Here is an 18,632-nt window from a genome sequence, read left to right as displayed (position 1 = left end):
TTTTTGCTACAGCCTATTATCATACATTGGTAGAATCTGTGAATAACCAGTGATCACAAACAACACATATAATCGCTCTAACTCTTCTAGTTTAGCCAGAAAACGTGTTTTAAATTTTGTAAAAGATTTTTTTAAATAACTCCAAAAATGTTTTTGCTACAGGCTATTATCATATATTGGCAGAATCTGTTAATGCCCAGTGATAACAAAAAACACTTAAAATCGCTCTATCTCTTCTAGTTTAGCCAGAAAACGCGTTTAAAGTTTTGCAAAATTTTTTTTTAAATATCTCCCAAAATATTTTTGCTACAGCCTATTATCATATATTGGCAGAATCTGTGAATTCCCAGTGATCACAAAAAACACTTAAAATCGCTCTATCTCTTCTAGTTTAGCCAGAAAACGCGTTTAAAGTTTTGCAAAACTTTTTTTTAAATATCTCCCAAAATATTTTTGCTACAGCCTATTATCATATATTGGCAGAATCTGTGAATTCCCAGTGATCACATACAATATTTAGACTCGCTCTATCTCTTCTAGTTTAGCCAGAAAACGCGTTTAAAGTTTTTCAAAAATTTTTTTTAAATATCTCCCAAAATATTTTTGCTACAGCCTATTATCATATATTGGCAGAATCTGTGAATTCCTAGTGATCACATACAATATTTAGACTCGCTCTATCTCTTCTAGTTTAGCTAGAAAACCCGTTTAAAGTTTTGCAAAAGATTTTTTAAATATCTCCCAAAATATTTTTGCAACAGACTATTATCATATATTGGCAGAATCTGTGAATTCCCAGTGATCACAAAAAACACTTAAAATCGCTCTATCTCTTCTAGTTTAGCCAGAAAACGCGTTTAAAGTTTTGCAAAATTTTTTTTTAAATATCTCCCAAAATATTTTTGCTACAGCCTATTATCATATATTGGCAGAATCTGTGAATTCCCAGTGATCACATACAATATTTAGACTCGCTCTATCTCTTCTAGTTTAGCTAGAAAACGCGTTTAAAGTTTTGCAAAAGATTTTTTTAAATATCTCCAAAAATATTTTTGCTAGAGCCTATTATCATATATTGGCAGAATCTGTGAATAACCAGTGATCACAAACAACACATATAATCGCTCTAACTCTTCTAGTTTAGCCAGAAAACGTGTTTTAAATTTTGTAAAAGATTTTTTTAAATATCTCCAAAAATGTTTTTGCTACAGGCTATTATCATATATTGGCAGAATCTGTGAATTCCCAGTGATCACAAAAAACACTTAAAATCGCTCTATCTCTTCTAGTTTAGCCAGAAAACGCGTTTAAAGTTTTGCAAAATTTTTTTTTAAATATCTCCAAAAATATTTTTGCTACAGCCTATTATCATATATTGGCAGAATCTGTGAATTCCCAGTGATCACATACAATATTTAAAAAACGCGTTTAAAGTTTTGCAAAAGATTTTTTTAAATATCTCCAAAAATATTTTTGCTACAGCCAATTATCATATATTGGCAGAATCTGTGAATAAGCAGTGATCACAAACAACACATTTAATCGCTCTAACTCTTCTAGTTTAGCCAGAAAACGCGTTTTAAATTTTGTAAAAGATTTTTTAAATATCTCCCAAAATATTTTGGCTACAGCCTATTATCATATATTGGCAGAATCTGTGAATTCCCAGTGATCACAAAAAACACTTAAAATCGCTCTATCTCTTCTAGTTTAGCTAGAAAACGCGTTTAAAGTTTTGCAAAAGATTTTTTTAAATATCTCCCAAAATATTTTGGCTGCAGCCTATTATCATATATTGGCAGAATCTGTGAATTCCCAGTGATCACAAAAAACACTTAAAATCGCTATATTTCTTCTAGTTTAGCCAGAAAACGCGTTTAAAGTTTTGCAAAAGATTTTTTTAAATATCTCCCAAAATATTTTAGCTACAGCCTATTATCATATACTGGCAGAATCTGTGGATTCCCAGTGATCACAAAAAACACTTAAAATCGCTCTATCTCTTCTAGTTTAGCTAGAAAACGCGTTTAAAGTTTTGCAAAAGATTTTTTTAAATATCTCCAAAAATATTTTTGCTACAGCCTATTATCATATATTGGCAGAATCTGTGAATTCCCAGTGATCACAAAAAACACTTAAAATCGCTCTATCTCTTCTACTTTAGCCAGAAAACGCGTTTAAAGTTTTGCAAAAGATTTTTTTATTACATTCTACAGCCTATTATCATATATTGGCAGAATCTGTGAATTCCCAGTGATCACATACAATATTTAGACTCGCTCTATCTCTTCTAGTTTAGCCAGAAAACGCGTTTAAAGTTTTTCAAAAATTTTTTTTAAATATCTCACAAAATATTTTTGCTACAGCCTATTATCATATATTGGCAGAATCTGTGAATTCCTAGTGATCACATACAATATTTAGACTCGCTCTATCTCTTCTAGTTTAGCTAGAAAACCCGTTTAAAGTTTTGCAAAAGATTTTTTAAATATCTCCCAAAATATTTTTGCAACAGCCTATTATCATATATTGGCAGAATCTGTGAATTCCCAGTGATCACAAAAAACACTTAAAATCGCTCTATCTCTTCTAGTTTAGCCAGAAAACGCGTTTAAAGTTTTGCAAAATTTTTTTTTAAATATCTCCCAAAATATTTTTGCTACAGCCTATTATCATATATTGGCAGAATCTGTGAATTCCCAGTGATCACATAAAATATTTAGAATCGCTCTATCTCTTCTAGTTTAGCCAGAAAACGCGTTTAAAGTTTTGCAAAAGATTTTTTTAAATATCTCCCAAAATATTTTGACTACAGCCTATAATCATATATTGGCAGAATCTGTGAATTCCCAGTGACCACAAAAAACACTTAAAATCGCTCTATCTCTTCTAGTTTAGCCAGAAAACGCGTTTAAAGTTTTGCAAAATTTTTTTTAAATATCTCCCAAAATATTTTTGCAACAGCCTATTATCATATATTGGCAGAATCTGTGAATTCCCAGTGATCACAAAAAACACTTAAAATCGCTCTATCTCTTCTAGTTTAGCCAGAAAACGCGTTTAAAGTTTTGCAAAATTTTTTTTTAAATATCTCCCAAAATATTTTTGCTACAGCCTATTATCATATATTGGCAGAATCTGTGAATTCCCAGTGATCACATAAAATATTTAGAATCGCTCTATCTCTTCTACTTTAGCCAGAAAACGCGTTTAAAGTTTTGCAAAAGATTTTTTTATTACATTCTACAGCCTATTATCATATATTGGCAGAATCTGTGAATTCCCAGTGATCACAAAAAACACTTAAAATCGCTCTACCTCTTCTAGTTTAGCCAGAAAACGCGTTTAAAGTTTTGCAAAAGATTTTTTTATTACATTCTACAGCCTATTATCATATATTGGCAGAATCTGTGAATTCCCAGTGATCACAAAAAACACTTAAAATCGCTCTATCTCTTCTAGTTTAGCCCGAAAACGCGTTTAAAGTTTTGCAAAATTTTTTTTAAATATCTCCCAAAATATTTTTGCTACAGCCTATTATCATATATTGGCAGAATCTGTGAATTCCCAGTGATCACATAAAATATTTAGAATCGCTCTATCTCTTCTAGTTTAGCCAGAAAACGCGTTTAAAGTTTTGCAAAAGATTTTTTTAAATATCTCCCAAAATATTTTTGCTACAGCCTATTATCATATATTGGCAGAATCTGTGAATTCCCAGTGATCACAAAAAACACTTAAAATCGCTCTATCTCTTCTACTTTAGCCAGAAAACGCGTTTAAAGTTTTGCAAAAGATTTTTTTATTACATTCTACAGCCTATTATCATATATTGGCAGAATCTGTGAATTCCCAGTGATCACAAAAAACACTTAAAATCGCTCTACCTCTTCTAGTTTAGCCAGAAAACGCGTTTAAAGTTTTGCGAAAGATTTTTTTAAATATCTCCCAAAATATTTTGGCTACAGCCTATTATCATATATTGGCAGAATCTGTGAATTCCCAGTGATCACAAAAAACACTTAAAATCGCTCTATCTCTTCTAGTTTAGCTAGAAAACGCGTTTAAAATTTTGCAAAAGATTTTTTAAATATCTCCCAAAATATTTTGGCTACAGCCTATTATCATATATTGGCAGAATCTGTGAATTCCCAGTGATCGCAAAAAACACTTAAAATCGCTCTATCTCTTCTAGTTTAGCCAGAAAACGCGTTTAAAGTTTTGCAAAAGATTTTTTTAAATATCTCCAAAAATATTTTGGCTACAGCCTATTATCATATATTGGCAGAATCTGTGAATTCCCAGTGATCACAAAAAACACTTAAAATCGCTCTATCTCTTCTAGTTTAGCTAGAAAACGCGTTTAAAGTTTTGCAAAAGATTTTTTTAAATATCTCCAAAATATTTTGGCTACAGCCTATTATCATATATTGGCAGAATCTGTGAATTCCCAGTGATCACAAAAAACACTTAAAATCGCTCTATCCATTCTAGTTTAGCTAGAAAACGCGTTTAAAGTTTTGCAAAAGATTTTTTTAAATATCTCCCAAAATATTTTGGCTGCAGCCTATTATCATATATTGGCAGAATCTGTGAATTCCCAGTGATCACAAAAAACACTTAAAATCGCTCTATCTCTTCTAGTTTAGCTAGAAAACGCGTTTAAAGTTTTGCAAAAGATTTTTTTAAATATCTCTAAAAATATTTTTGCTACAGCCTATTATCATATATTGGCAGAATCTGTGAATTCCCAGTGATCACAAAAAACACTTAAATTATTACAGCCTATTATCATATATTGGCAGAATCTGTGAATTCTCAGTGATCACATAAAATATTTAGAATCGCTCTATCTCTTCTAGTTTAGCCAGAAAACGCGTTTAAAGTTTTGCGAAAGATTTTTTTAAATATCTCCCAAAATATTTTGGCTACAGCCTATTATCATATATTGGCAGAATCTGTGAATTCCCAGTGATCACAAAAAACACTTAAAATCGCTCTATCTCTTCTAGTTTAGCTAGAAAACGCGTTTAAAGTTTTGCAAAAGATTTTTTTAAATATCTCCAAAATATTTTGGCTACAGCCTATTATCATATATTGGCAGAATCTGTGAATTCCCAGTGATCACAAAAAACACTTAAAATCGCTCTATCCATTCTAGTTTAGCTAGAAAACGCGTTTAAAGTTTTGCAAAAGATTTTTTTAAATATCTCCCAAAATATTTTGGCTGCAGCCTATTATCATATATTGGCAGAATCTGTGAATTCCCAGTGATCACAAAAAACACTTAAAATCGCTCTATCTCTTCTAGTTTAGCTAGAAAACGCGTTTAAAGTTTTGCAAAAGATTTTTTTAAATATCTCTAAAAATATTTTTGCTACAGCCTATTATCATATATTGGCAGAATCTGTGAATTCCCAGTGATCACAAAAAACACTTAAATTATTACAGCCTATTATCATATATTGGCAGAATCTGTGAATTCCCAGTGATCACAAAAAACACTTAAAATCGATCTATCTCTTCTAGTTTAGCTAGAAAACGCGTTTAAAGTTTTGCAAAAGATTTTTTTAAATATCTCTAAAAATATTTTTGCTACAGCCTATTATCATATATTGGCAGAATCTGTGAATTCCCAGTGATCACAAAAAACACTTAAATTATTACAGCCTATTATCATATATTGGCAGAATCTGTGAATTCTCAGTGATCACATAAAATATTTAGAATCGCTCTATCTCTTCTAGTTTAGCCAGAAAACGCGTTTAAAGTTTTGCAAAAGATTTTTTTAAATATCTCCCAAAATATTTTTGCTACAGCCTATTATCATATATTGGCAGAATCTGTGAATTCCCAGTGATCACAAAAAACACTTAAAATCGCTCTATCTCTTCTACTTTAGCCAGAAAACGCGTTTAAAGTTTTGCAAAAGATTTTTTTATTACATTCTACAGCCTATTATCATATATTGGCAGAATCTGTGAATTCCCAGTGATCACAAAAAACACTTAAAATCGCTCTACCTCTTCTAGTTTAGCCAGAAAACGCGTTTAAAGTTTTGCGAAAGATTTTTTTAAATATCTCCCAAAATATTTTGGCTACAGCCTATTATCATATATTGGCAGAATCTGTGAATTCCCAGTGATCACAAAAAACACTTAAAATCGCTCTATCTCTTCTAGTTTAGCTAGAAAACGCGTTTAAAATTTTGCAAAAGATTTTTTAAATATCTCCCAAAATATTTTGGCTACAGCCTATTATCATATATTGGCAGAATCTGTGAATTCCCAGTGATCGCAAAAAACACTTAAAATCGCTCTATCTCTTCTAGTTTAGCCAGAAAACGCGTTTAAAGTTTTGCAAAAGATTTTTTTAAATATCTCCAAAAATATTTTGGCTACAGCCTATTATCATATATTGGCAGAATCTGTGAATTCCCAGTGATCACAAAAAACACTTAAAATCGCTCTATCTCTTCTAGTTTAGCTAGAAAACGCGTTTAAAGTTTTGCAAAAGATTTTTTTAAATATCTCCAAAATATTTTGGCTACAGCCTATTATCATATATTGGCAGAATCTGTGAATTCCCAGTGATCACAAAAAACACTTAAAATCGCTCTATCCATTCTAGTTTAGCTAGAAAACGCGTTTAAAGTTTTGCAAAAGATTTTTTTAAATATCTCCCAAAATATTTTGGCTGCAGCCTATTATCATATATTGGCAGAATCTGTGAATTCCCAGTGATCACAAAAAACACTTAAAATCGCTCTATCTCTTCTAGTTTAGCTAGAAAACGCGTTTAAAGTTTTGCAAAAGATTTTTTTAAATATCTCTAAAAATATTTTTGCTACAGCCTATTATCATATATTGGCAGAATCTGTGAATTCCCAGTGATCACAAAAAACACTTAAATTATTACAGCCTATTATCATATATTGGCAGAATCTGTGAATTCTCAGTGATCACATAAAATATTTAGAATCGCTCTATCTCTTCTAGTTTAGCCAGAAAACGCGTTTAAAGTTTTGCAAAAGATTTTTTTAAATATCTCGCAAAATATTTTGGCTACAGCATATTATCATATATTGGCAGAATCTGTGAATTCCCAGTGATCACAAAAAACACTTAAATTATTACAGCCTATTATCATATATTGGCAGAATCTGTGAATTCTCAGTGATCACATAAAATATTTAGAATCGCTCTATCTCTTCTAGTTTAGCCAGAAAACGCGTTTAAAGTTTTGCAAAAGATTTTTTTAAATATCTCGCAAAATATTTTGGGTACAGCATATTATCATATATTGGCAGAATCTGTGAATTCCCAGTGAGCACAAAAAACACTTAAAATCGCTCTATCTCTTCTAGTTTAGCCAGAAAACGCGTTTAAAGTTTTGCAAAAGATTTTTTTAAATATCTCCAAAAATATTTTTGCTACAGCCTATTATCATATAATGGCAGAATCTGTGAATTCCCAGTGATCACAAAAAACACTTAAAATCGCTCTATCTCTTCTAGTTTAGCTAGAAAACGCGTTTAAAGTTTTGCAAAAGATTTTTTTAAATATCTCTAAAAATATTTTTGCTACAGCCTATTATCATATATTGGCAGAATCTGTGAATTCCCAGTGATCACAAAAAACACTTAAATTATTACAGCCTATTATCATATATTGGCAGAATCTGTGAATTCTCAGTGATCACATAAAATATTTAGAATCGCTCTATCTCTTCTAGTTTAGCCAGAAAACGCGTTTAAAGTTTTGCAAAAGATTTTTTTAAATATCTCGCAAAATATTTTGGCTACAGCATATTATCATATATTGGCAGAATCTGTGAATTCCCAGTGATCACAAAAAACACTTAAATTATTACAGCCTATTATCATATATTGGCAGAATCTGTGAATTCTCAGTGATCACATAAAATATTTAGAATCGCTCTATCTCTTCTAGTTTAGCCAGAAAACGCGTTTAAAGTTTTGCAAAAGATTTTTTTAAATATCTCGCAAAATATTTTGGGTACAGCATATTATCATATATTGGCAGAATCTGTGAATTCCCAGTGAGCACAAAAAACACTTAAAATCGCTCTATCTCTTCTAGTTTAGCCAGAAAACGCGTTTAAAGTTTTGCAAAAGATTTTTTTAAATATCTCCAAAAATATTTTTGCTACAGCCTATTATCATATAATGGCTGAATCTGTGAATTCCCAGTGATCACAAAAAACACTTAAATTATTACAGCCTATTATCATATGTTGGCAGAATCTGTGAATTCTCAGTGATCACATAAAATATTTAGAATCGCTCTATCTCTTCTAGTTTAGCTAGAAAACGCGTTTAAAGTTTTGCAAAAGATTTTTTTAAATATCTCCAAAAATATTTTTGCTACAGCCTATTATCATATATTGGCAGAATCTGTGAATTCTCAGTGATCACATAAAATATTTAGAATCGCTCTATCTCTTCTAGTTTAGCCAGAAAACGCGTTTAAAGTTTTGCAAAAGATTTTTTTAAATATCTCGCAAAATATTTTGGCTACAGCATATTATCATATATTGGCAGAATCTGTGAATTCCCAGTGATCACAAAAAACACTTAAATTATTACAGCCTATTATCATATATTGGCAGAATCTGTGAATTCTCAGTGATCACATAAAATATTTAGAATCGCTCTATCTCTTCTAGTTTAGCCAGAAAACGCGTTTAAAGTTTTGCAAAAGATTTTTTTAAATATCTCGCAAAATATTTTGGGTACAGCATATTATCATATATTGGCAGAATCTGTGAATTCCCAGTGAGCACAAAAAACACTTAAAATCGCTCTATCTCTTCTAGTTTAGCCAGAAAACGCGTTTAAAGTTTTGCAAAAGATTTTTTTAAATATCTCCAAAAATATTTTTGCTACAGCCTATTATCATATAATGGCAGAATCTGTGAATTCCCAGTGATCACAAAAAACACTTAAATTATTACAGCCTATTATCATATGTTGGCAGAATCTGTGAATTCTCAGTGATCACAAAAAACACATATAATTGCTCTATCTCTTCCAGTTTAGCCAGAAAACGCGTTTAAAATTTTGCAAAAATTTTTTTAAATATCTCCAAAAATATTTTTGCTACAAGCTATGATTCAATTTGTTTCTAAATTACTTATAATTTAATTTTTACATGTATTTTAAGCATCAAATGTTCACTGATTCTGAATATCTGGATTGTCTTTTAAAATTTTTCAATAATTAAAATTTGCAAAAAATTTCGAATTTAGTACTTAAAAATCATGAATTAGAATAGATCGTAATCACACTAAAATAATGTACAAGAACGAATTACAAATATCGATTTTTAAAGTACCTTAGATGCGCCTAGATAGTGTTATCAGTTTTGTTTCGAACTTTTCACAATATAATATCATTATTGACATTGGTAACATTCTATTTAAAGCAAATCACTTCATTCTATATACACATTAAGTGCTTACACAACAAACCACTTGAAAAATTTATAAATTATTTTTCATTCATAACCTTTTACAAAATTTAAGTGACATTGTCAAGAAACTTATCAGATTCAATTAATAAATTTTAAATAATAATGATAAAAATTTGTACATAATTTTGTACTAAAACTTTTAAATAGAATTTATCGGTGAATTAAAGCTATGATTTTAGAAATTTCCAAAAGAAGCAACGAAATTTTCGATAAAAACTTGAGTAAATATTTTAAATTTATTATTAATAAAAGTCTTATACATTCCTTTAATATAAAAGTAGCACAATAAATATTATCGACATTAAAACAATGAGTTTTAAAATTTCAAATTGAATTTTCTTAATTCTAATGCATAAAACAAAATAATTTCACTTAAGTATTATAAATTTAAGGTTTGTCTAAGAAAAACTCAAAACTAAAGTGATTTTATCACAGTTTAATAAAATTACCTAAAAATATTTTATATTAAAACTCTTAATTTAACACAATTTTCTTCTTATTTAACAAAAATCTCTTTCATTTCAACTTCTGTTGTGTCAGCTGGTCTACCATTTTTACCATATATGAAATATTCTTCAATTTCATGTAATGTTTTACCTTTTGTTTCTGGTAAAAAGAAATAAATGAATACAATTGCCAATAGCGATACAGCACCAAATAAAGCAAATACATTTTCTTTTCCCATTTCTCTAACCATTGCCGGATATTGATTAATTGCAATAAAAAATAATATTGAACAGAAAAATATTGTTGTACCAGAACATTGACCACGTACTTTTTGTGGATAAACTTCCGATATCATTGAAAATGGTAATGTCATTAGACCAAATGTACTTGTAAATATATATACAATAATACATATAACTTTTAAATATGGTATGTTATTTAAATCAGGGAACCATGTACAGCCAGCTAATAATATCATACATATTGCCATACCAAAACCAGACATAATTGCTGATGGTCTTCTACCCCATTTATCTAATATATAACCAACTAGAAATGTTGTTAATAAACGTGTTAAACCAATAAACATAGCACATAATAATGGATCAATTGTAACACCAGCTTCAATAGCAAATTGTACAGCATAAACAATTAATACAAATGTTCCAGAGAATTGTTGAAATGCAAAAAATATAACCATAATTGATAATGGTTTCCATACTTCTGGTTTCTTTAACATTTTACTAAAATTTTTCTTTTTTTGACCAATCGGATGAACAGCTGATTTTTCTAATCTTGTATATTCTCTTTCAATTTCTTCATAAAAATATGTATCAGTTGATTTTATACCACGAAAATAACGTAAAATTTTCTTAGCTTCTTCATGACGTCCCTGTGTTAATAACCAACTTGGTGATTCAGGTATAATAAATCCTAATATTAATGATATTAATGCATAAATACCAGACAAAATACTTATTGTCATCCAATCATCCTAAAACAAAAATTTTTTAAATAATAAATGTTATCAAAGTCTGAGCATTTGCTTTTTTTTTACCCTTATTAAATATCCAAGCATATAAATTAAAAATATTCCACCAGCAGTAGCTACAGATGATCCTAATGTTAAACGTCCACGTAATTTTGGATGTGAAATTTCAGCAGCATAAATACTACATGGTGCACTTGACATTCCAGTTGTAATGCCTATTGTAAAATATACAAATTGAATAGATAATATTGTGTCACATTATTCTTCCGAACCACATTTAAATTAATTTTTAAATAAAAAATGTTACCAATAATAAATCGTGATATCATGATTTGTATAAAAAATCCTAAATTATCTTCATGAAATGATGTTGTCATTACTAGCCATGATATTAGTGCTGTTATACTTATTGTTACAATTGATTTTTTTCTACCTATTTTATCTAATAAATATCCACATAAAAGGCCACCAATAGGACATGATATTGCATTAATCGATGCTGAAATAGAAAATTAATTTAATGAAGTTACAAAAGAAAGTGGGCAGAATATTAAGATACTTAAAACTTGATTTTAATAAGCAAATTGTTGAATCAACAACTTTTTCTTTTGATCCAAGTAATATCAAGTTAAAAGTAAAATTGCAAAATGTCATTGTACTCATTATTCATAGCTAAAACATTTTTAATATAAAAGTTATTTATAAACTTACCAAACCATGACATTTGAGACATTGTTAAAGCATTCGCATTTTGTGTATCTGTTAACTGTTTTAATGTTACTGTTGGATAACCTAATGCTATACCACTTGATATTACACCTAAATTCGCTAAAATCACCATTGATGTCTGCAAAGAAAATGTAAATAAATTTTACTTTTGAATGTTGCCTTATGTGTATAGCATTGTAATACTCATAGCCCTGGTGTATTACAATGTTATTATAAATGTTAATTAGCTACATCAATTATTATGAATATTAATTAAAAATTAAAAGCTACTTTTGATTTTTTATTGAGAAAGCTGACAAAGCTAATCAAGAGACGTGAAATATTTAGATGTCTTCAACTAAATAAGCAATAATTACAGAAAATATCGAATATAATGAGTCGCGAATTAATTCTTTACTGGCATGTTAGCAAACTATAATAAAATTTTTAGTTAACCGCAAACTTTATTAGTTTGGAAGGAGCCCCCTTATTATATAAATTGTCGTGTTTAATAATAATCTTACCTGTCGAAATATTGCTCTTGGCCTCAATCCCAATGGTTTTAATTTAGTTAAAGGACTACTAGCATCTGATACAATTTGTGGATTTTTCGAATTATCAAAAATATTTTCATCTTCCATACTGACAATTTTAAATAAATCTGAAATTAATAATTAATTTTGAAATTTTAATTAATTTGCAATGTAAAATTAATCTTTTTGTAGTATAGCATTATATTTATTAAGTAATATTTACTAAAAAAGCGCTATAGGTTCCAAGGTTAATAATTCGCAAATGAATTTAAATAGCACAATTCAAAATTTTATAAAATTTTAGGAGTCAGAGAAAGTTTGTTTCCAAATAAATTGTTAATTAATTAAGATTTTTTTTTTTATATTTTTTTTTCTATAACGTAGTTGAACGTAGGTGAAACTCGATATTTCCAATTTAAAATTTTTAAAATTCGTGTTTTCATTTTTCAAATAGCTACTTTTATTATAATAGCATACTCGTATTAATTTTAAATGTTCTCCAATTATACGTGACTTAATTTTAAAACAAATTTTTTGTGCTTTTATTGATTTTTCAATTATATTTTTGTGAATGCAATATAAACGATATATTTAGTAGATTAGGTGCTTAGAGTGCCATTTAAATTATAAAAACCAGCATCTGGTACATATGTATAGAGATGTTGAGGCATTTATGTATAAAGAGTTTATCATGTCAAGTCTGTGAACTTGAATCCGTATGAACTTGCTATCCTGTTGGCAAAGAAATATGCAATAGCTGACTATGGCACACTCCGATTTTAATTAAGCCGTATCCGATCATTTACTCGAGTATAAGGAAGAAACATCACGGAGTGGCAAATTTATAATAACCTTCATAAACATACGTTCGTACGGAAGTAATTGTTGTTGCAAAATTTCAGTAAGTACTGTTTAATTTTATGTAATATATTATATAAATTTTGAGATATAGCCAAGCTTTTGAAAATGTAGGGTGACCTGCCCAAAAAAAAGTTTTTCGTCATTAACTTTTATAAATCATTTGTGAGAATTTGGTGAGCTTAGCTCAATTAGTTTTTGAGTTATCGTTGGGACAGACGGATTTATAGGCGGAAAAACATGTTTAAATCGATAAATCGAATTCAACGGTAATAGAAAACATACACTTATATTTATATCTCAAATCTCACGACGAACGGAGCCAACATTTTTATTGTACTCGTTACATAACATACGTTCGTACGGCCAACAGCTGAAGAAGAATATTCGTTATTCTGAAAAACATCAGAATTTTCAATTATAATCGTAAATTTTAATAAATTATCGTAAAAATTACTAAACAATTTATTTTTATAATGAATTTTTTTTATATCTGACACAATCATGATTCCAATTCTATACAGTTGATTCCATAGAACAAGATTACATAATTGAAGCTTTAATGCATTTGTTTTCTTTTTGAATAGTCAATGAGCATTTATTATAAAATACTAAATATTACTGCATACTTTGAATTCTTGTTAATTATCGTAAATCAATCACAATCGCATGCTTATAGTCGTACTCGGAAATAAACAATTACTTATTAAGATTCTGTGAATTACGTTTGTATTCAATGAAAAATGCAGCTTTGTTATTGTTTATTTCTTGAAACAAAAAATTTGTAAACACCATAAAAATGCCAGCTCAAGTCCGACGACGAAACGAATTTTCAATTTCGAAATTCCTGCTGTAAGTATATGAAGCTATTTCTCAAATGTTACTTAAAAAAGTTTTTATTCTTGAAATGTAGAGTGCAGTTATCGGTTTTTGTGGTAGCATAGTTAACCGATTATGGCTCTTAAGTCTCTTAAAACCTCAATAACACAACATTATATTTGAGAAATAAAACATCTTGCATACGCATGTAAAAACTTATCAAATAATTTACTTTAATCAGCTTTCAAATAAAGTTTTTATGATGTTTGATATTTTTGTAGTTGATTAATATAGATTAATTTAATAAATGACCTTTCTTTTAAAGTATAAAATAAAATTAAACACACGCCTCAATCAGATTTTATCACTTTTATTACAGGATACAGGCGTAATATGAAAATTATCAAAAATTAAATGAGTAATCAAAGGTTTATCAGAATTTTTCCAAATATTTTAGTACAATATAAAATTAAGTGTGATAAAAAATAATAAAATTTTATTATACAACTTTATTTTTTTTTTTCGATATCAAATATGATTTCAGATTTGTTTACATTTTACACTAATTGTCGGGTTTTAATTTGCAAAAAAAATATCAAATAATCTCGCAAAAAATATTTATATTTAATAATAAATTTGATAAGAGCCGAAATTTCTATTATTTTATAAGCTTATTTACTTTATAGGCACAGCATTTATAAAAATATTTAATCACTTGTTTATTATAACACACGGCATTTTTTGTTGAAATAATTTTAGTGTTTCAAAAATATTTTGCGGTGCAAAATTTGTTTTTTAATTCGTATCTATAAGAAAAAATACGAATTAAGAATTGATAGTTTTATTTATTACTTTCGAAATCGAATTTCGAATACTTTATAACATATTATATGAAATTAAATTAAATTCTGTTGACATATCAGTTACTTGAATATTCTTTAAAGAAAAGAAAACTTACCCGATTACAATAAGTTAAACTGACAAGTTATGCAATCAACATTTCAAAAATTTAGGTACCAAGAATTCAAAGGCTTAAAATAGATTTTCAACTCAAAATTAAGTATTATTTTCATCATATAATTATCACCTGCGTGCCATAACTATAAACGTATACAAGGTTTATAAAATGATTCACATTCCACTAATAATAATAATGGAATAAAATCAAATGTAAGCAAATTATGAAGCATTAATGTAAATTAAGTAAAATTTGAAAGACGAGACGTGAAAAATTTTTTAAATTACTTTTTTTCTTTCTTATTTTTAAGAAGTTTTTAAAAAATATTTTAATTGTTTACTTAATATGTATACGTAAACACAACGGTGTGTACCTATAATATATACAAAACGATATACCAGCATTCGAACGTGTTTGATATCTATTCATACAACGTTGTCAGTATGAAATATAGAAGCGACAATTATTTATTTTATTGTGTAAAATTTTTTAAATAGTTTAATTGTTTACATAATATATAAAAAAATATGTGTCAACACAAAAGTGTTATATACCTATACAAAATTATATGCCAATATTCCAACATGTTTGATACTTGCTCATACATTGTTGTCGCTATGAAATGTAGAAGTAGTTTTAATACTATACGAGAGTACATTAAAAACTACATAATTACAGTTTAATAATTTTGGTTGTGTTTTTGTTAAAAACTAAATGAAATTGATATATTTTTTCGTAATTTTAAAAGAAAAAGGTTAAGCTGGAACTTTACACCACAACAAGAAATTATATAAGAAATTACTAACTTTCAATTCCGTATTTTTCCGATAAATGTTCCAAATTCGAAATCTAATTCAACTGATTATTAATTGATTATGGAGTCAGTATATTACGTTCTAGCGTTACTACACACACATACCAATAAAACTAACAATATATTTAATATTTCTATACATAAAATCTATATATTGACCTAAATTTAGGCGTTTTTAAAAGGTTTTAGCTTTTATTTGGAAAAAACTTGATTTTGGGAATTAATAAATACTTGGATTCTTTAGAGAAATCCATTTCTTAGAATTTATGTTATGAAAATTCGAAATATAGCTCTAGTTTTATACCCACTTAAATGAAACAAAAAATATCAGATTTAGTTAATCTTGGATTTTTTATTTATTCCATTTTGATTTATAATGTAGCTTTAATCTTATATTATTTCTGATTAATTTCACCGAATTCTCACTAAAAATTTTATTTATTTAATGGTACAAACTTTAAAAATTGCCGAAAATTTTACAGAAAAAACTTTGTTTTCCTTGTTGTTCTTTGCATGTATGAAAAATAATTTTTTTATCAATAATATTATTTTTTAATTCAAATACTTATTCTATATTTTTTTTTTCAATTTCTTTATTTCTAATATTGCTGCGATTAAAATAAAATTGCGCACCAAAATCAAAAAATTTTTTTCTCTCTTGAAAACAATAAAGGGTGTCAACACTTTTTTTAATTATTTTCTTGCGTATTTCAATATTTTTCTTTTGTTTAACTTATTTAATTTAATTGTAATTACTATAAATAATTATCACCTTATTTAAATTATGATGTTTAAGGTATTATGCTTTAACCGAGTTCAATATCTTTTTAGAAATTCAAGACCAAAATAATATAAAAACAAAAATTTTTTTTGTTCTCTTTATTTCTCTGATTTTTTACTTAATTCTCAGAGAAAAAAAAAATTATTAATTAAATCCGAACGGAAATTTATTTTGTGTTTTCTCTGTTACCGTAACAGTACCGCACCTAATTAAGTCTTAAATACAACTGAATTAAAAACTCAAAAGAAATACAAATTTAAATAACTGTTTTAAAAATATTTTAAAGTTGAAAAACTGGTTTTGTTTGAGTAGGTACAAATGTACGATTTTATAATCAATAAAAATATTGAATGTGTTATATGTTACGTACGTATACAGTGTATATTTTTTTAAATTTTGAATTATGTGAATACATGTGTGAGCAGTACAATAAATTAATTGATAATATAATTTGAAAATGAATGTGAAAATCTTAATCTTACTTGCCATCAAGCCCGTGTCAATCATACAAATCACTATGTATGACATTCGAATTGAATCGGTTGACTGGGCGCAAATAATATTGTGTATTGTTTGTTATAATGATTATTATTGTTTGTAAATTGTAATAATTATTTAAATCAAGCCGGTTGTTTGGAATCAAATATGTTTGGATGTATGTATGTTTATTGTTTATTATAATAATATCAACTTAGTCAATTAATTGTATTATACGTAAAATAAAATGGAATTTAAGCATATACCTGCAGCGAAATACCTTAGAAATGTTTTGGAATTTCTCGTTAAAATTGTTTAATAATATCTTAACCCTTGAGTGCGTTATTAGGTCAGTTTGCATATTACATTTAGGATCGGATAGGTTTTAATATTTTAATTGAAACATGTGTAGTTATGTATTGTAAAATACAGGGCTAAATCTCATTTAAAATGTATAACAGTTTTTCCGAAAGTTTTTATAGATCTCAATTTCTCATTACTTCTCGAATCCTACCGCATCGCAACAACTCAAATTTCCTGTTCTTTTCCATTTCGCATTTTCATAATTAGTATCGCTAATAAAATATGATCATTTCTAATTCAACACATCCCCAATAATACAGACCGGCATACACCATTAACAAAAAAGAAAGACAAAATAAATAATTTTTTTCTTTTGGGTGCTTAAAATTCTAAAAAGAAATTCTTGTTTTTTTGAAAAGTCATCATTGCTTAATATGTGCAGATAGTTGACATTATACAAGAACGTGTTATGCATGAATATCACAATATTATTGTAATTTTATAGTATTGCCATATGTTATAAAAATAATTTGTCTACTATAACGAGTTTCCATCAAGCCCGTTTGTTTTTTAAACAATGAAATAATGGTACAACTCGAATGTTCAACTATGTTGTTACTGATGTTTCAGGGAGCAAGAGCAGCCTTAACAAATGGATTTAGTAATTGGACGCATATGTAAAAATGTCCAGCAATCATGTACTTAAGGCTTCGTGAATAAGACTGTATACTCTAACGCAAGTTCCACGATGATTTATAATATTGGAAAACACAATCGACTTTGGACTTTAATAAGAAGTATTTTGCTGTGTCCCGATTTTAGTCTACGAATTTATCGAAGTCTATTTATTATTTAAAGCTTTCGTCACATACCCTTTGTTACCTTTAGTTCATACGTTTTTCTATATTTTGTTTTAATTACATCTCTGTAGAGATTTTATTGTTATATCAAGTAAGTAGTGTTGGCAATGCTATGTTAAAAAGATCTTTCGAATTCATGATTTTTCTATTCGATTACAATTTTTTAATCGTTTAATTCGAGATCACCTTTTTTTTTTTGTTACTATGTACAGATAATTCAAGTCTTATGAAATTATAACTTTTGAAGAGAAATTGAATATTTCATAAAATAATGGTGGAAGACGATAACAAGCATCGGGTAATGCTAGAAATCAAACTGTCTTTGGATTGAGAACTACTTATAATGCTGTAGATCGAGCTGATACAAATTAAGTTATTATTGCAGCATTGATATCACTTTGTCATGAATTTTACTGTGTCATGAATCCTTGGGTAAAAAAAAATTTATTAAAATGAATCATAAAAAAACAATTAAAGTAGGACAAAAGTGTGTTAAAAAAGTATAGAGACTTCATCTCATGTCAATTTTATTAAAATCAATTAATAAAAAAAAATTCATATCGCTTCGAAGAGTGAATACATTCATTAA

General features: G+C 27.9%; 1 protein-coding gene across 2 annotated transcripts; it reads right to left on the bottom strand.

The window, feature by feature from the left end:
• Nucleotides 1-9,780: 9,780 nt before the first annotated feature.
• On the bottom strand, nucleotides 9,781-16,611 carry LOC129607281 (facilitated trehalose transporter Tret1-2 homolog). Of its 2 annotated transcripts, none has more exons than XM_055518167.1 (6): nucleotides 16,395-16,611; nucleotides 12,165-12,301; nucleotides 11,644-11,779; nucleotides 11,240-11,431; nucleotides 10,999-11,147; nucleotides 9,781-10,935 (listed from the first exon to the last, which is right to left on the bottom strand). In XM_055518167.1, the coding sequence occupies exons 2-6, from the start codon at nucleotides 12,279-12,281 to the stop codon at nucleotides 9,991-9,993; spliced, it is 1,539 nt and encodes a 512-aa protein (XP_055374142.1). In that variant the 5' UTR covers nucleotides 12,282-12,301; nucleotides 16,395-16,611; the 3' UTR covers nucleotides 9,781-9,990. The 2 variants fall into 2 exon arrangements, with proteins under 2 accessions (XP_055374142.1, XP_055374143.1); XM_055518168.1 differs by lacking the exon at nucleotides 16,395-16,611 and adding an exon at nucleotides 14,809-14,928.
• Nucleotides 16,612-18,632: the final 2,021 nt, after the last annotated feature.

This window comes from Condylostylus longicornis, unplaced genomic scaffold (genome assembly GCF_029603195.1).
Source record: "Condylostylus longicornis isolate FDR11 unplaced genomic scaffold, ASM2960319v2 ptg000027l, whole genome shotgun sequence".
Taxonomy (NCBI): Eukaryota; Metazoa; Arthropoda; class Insecta; order Diptera; family Dolichopodidae; genus Condylostylus; species Condylostylus longicornis.
The sequence above is the reverse complement of the archived record's forward strand: the minus strand, read 5'-3'. Positions and strand labels throughout refer to the sequence as shown.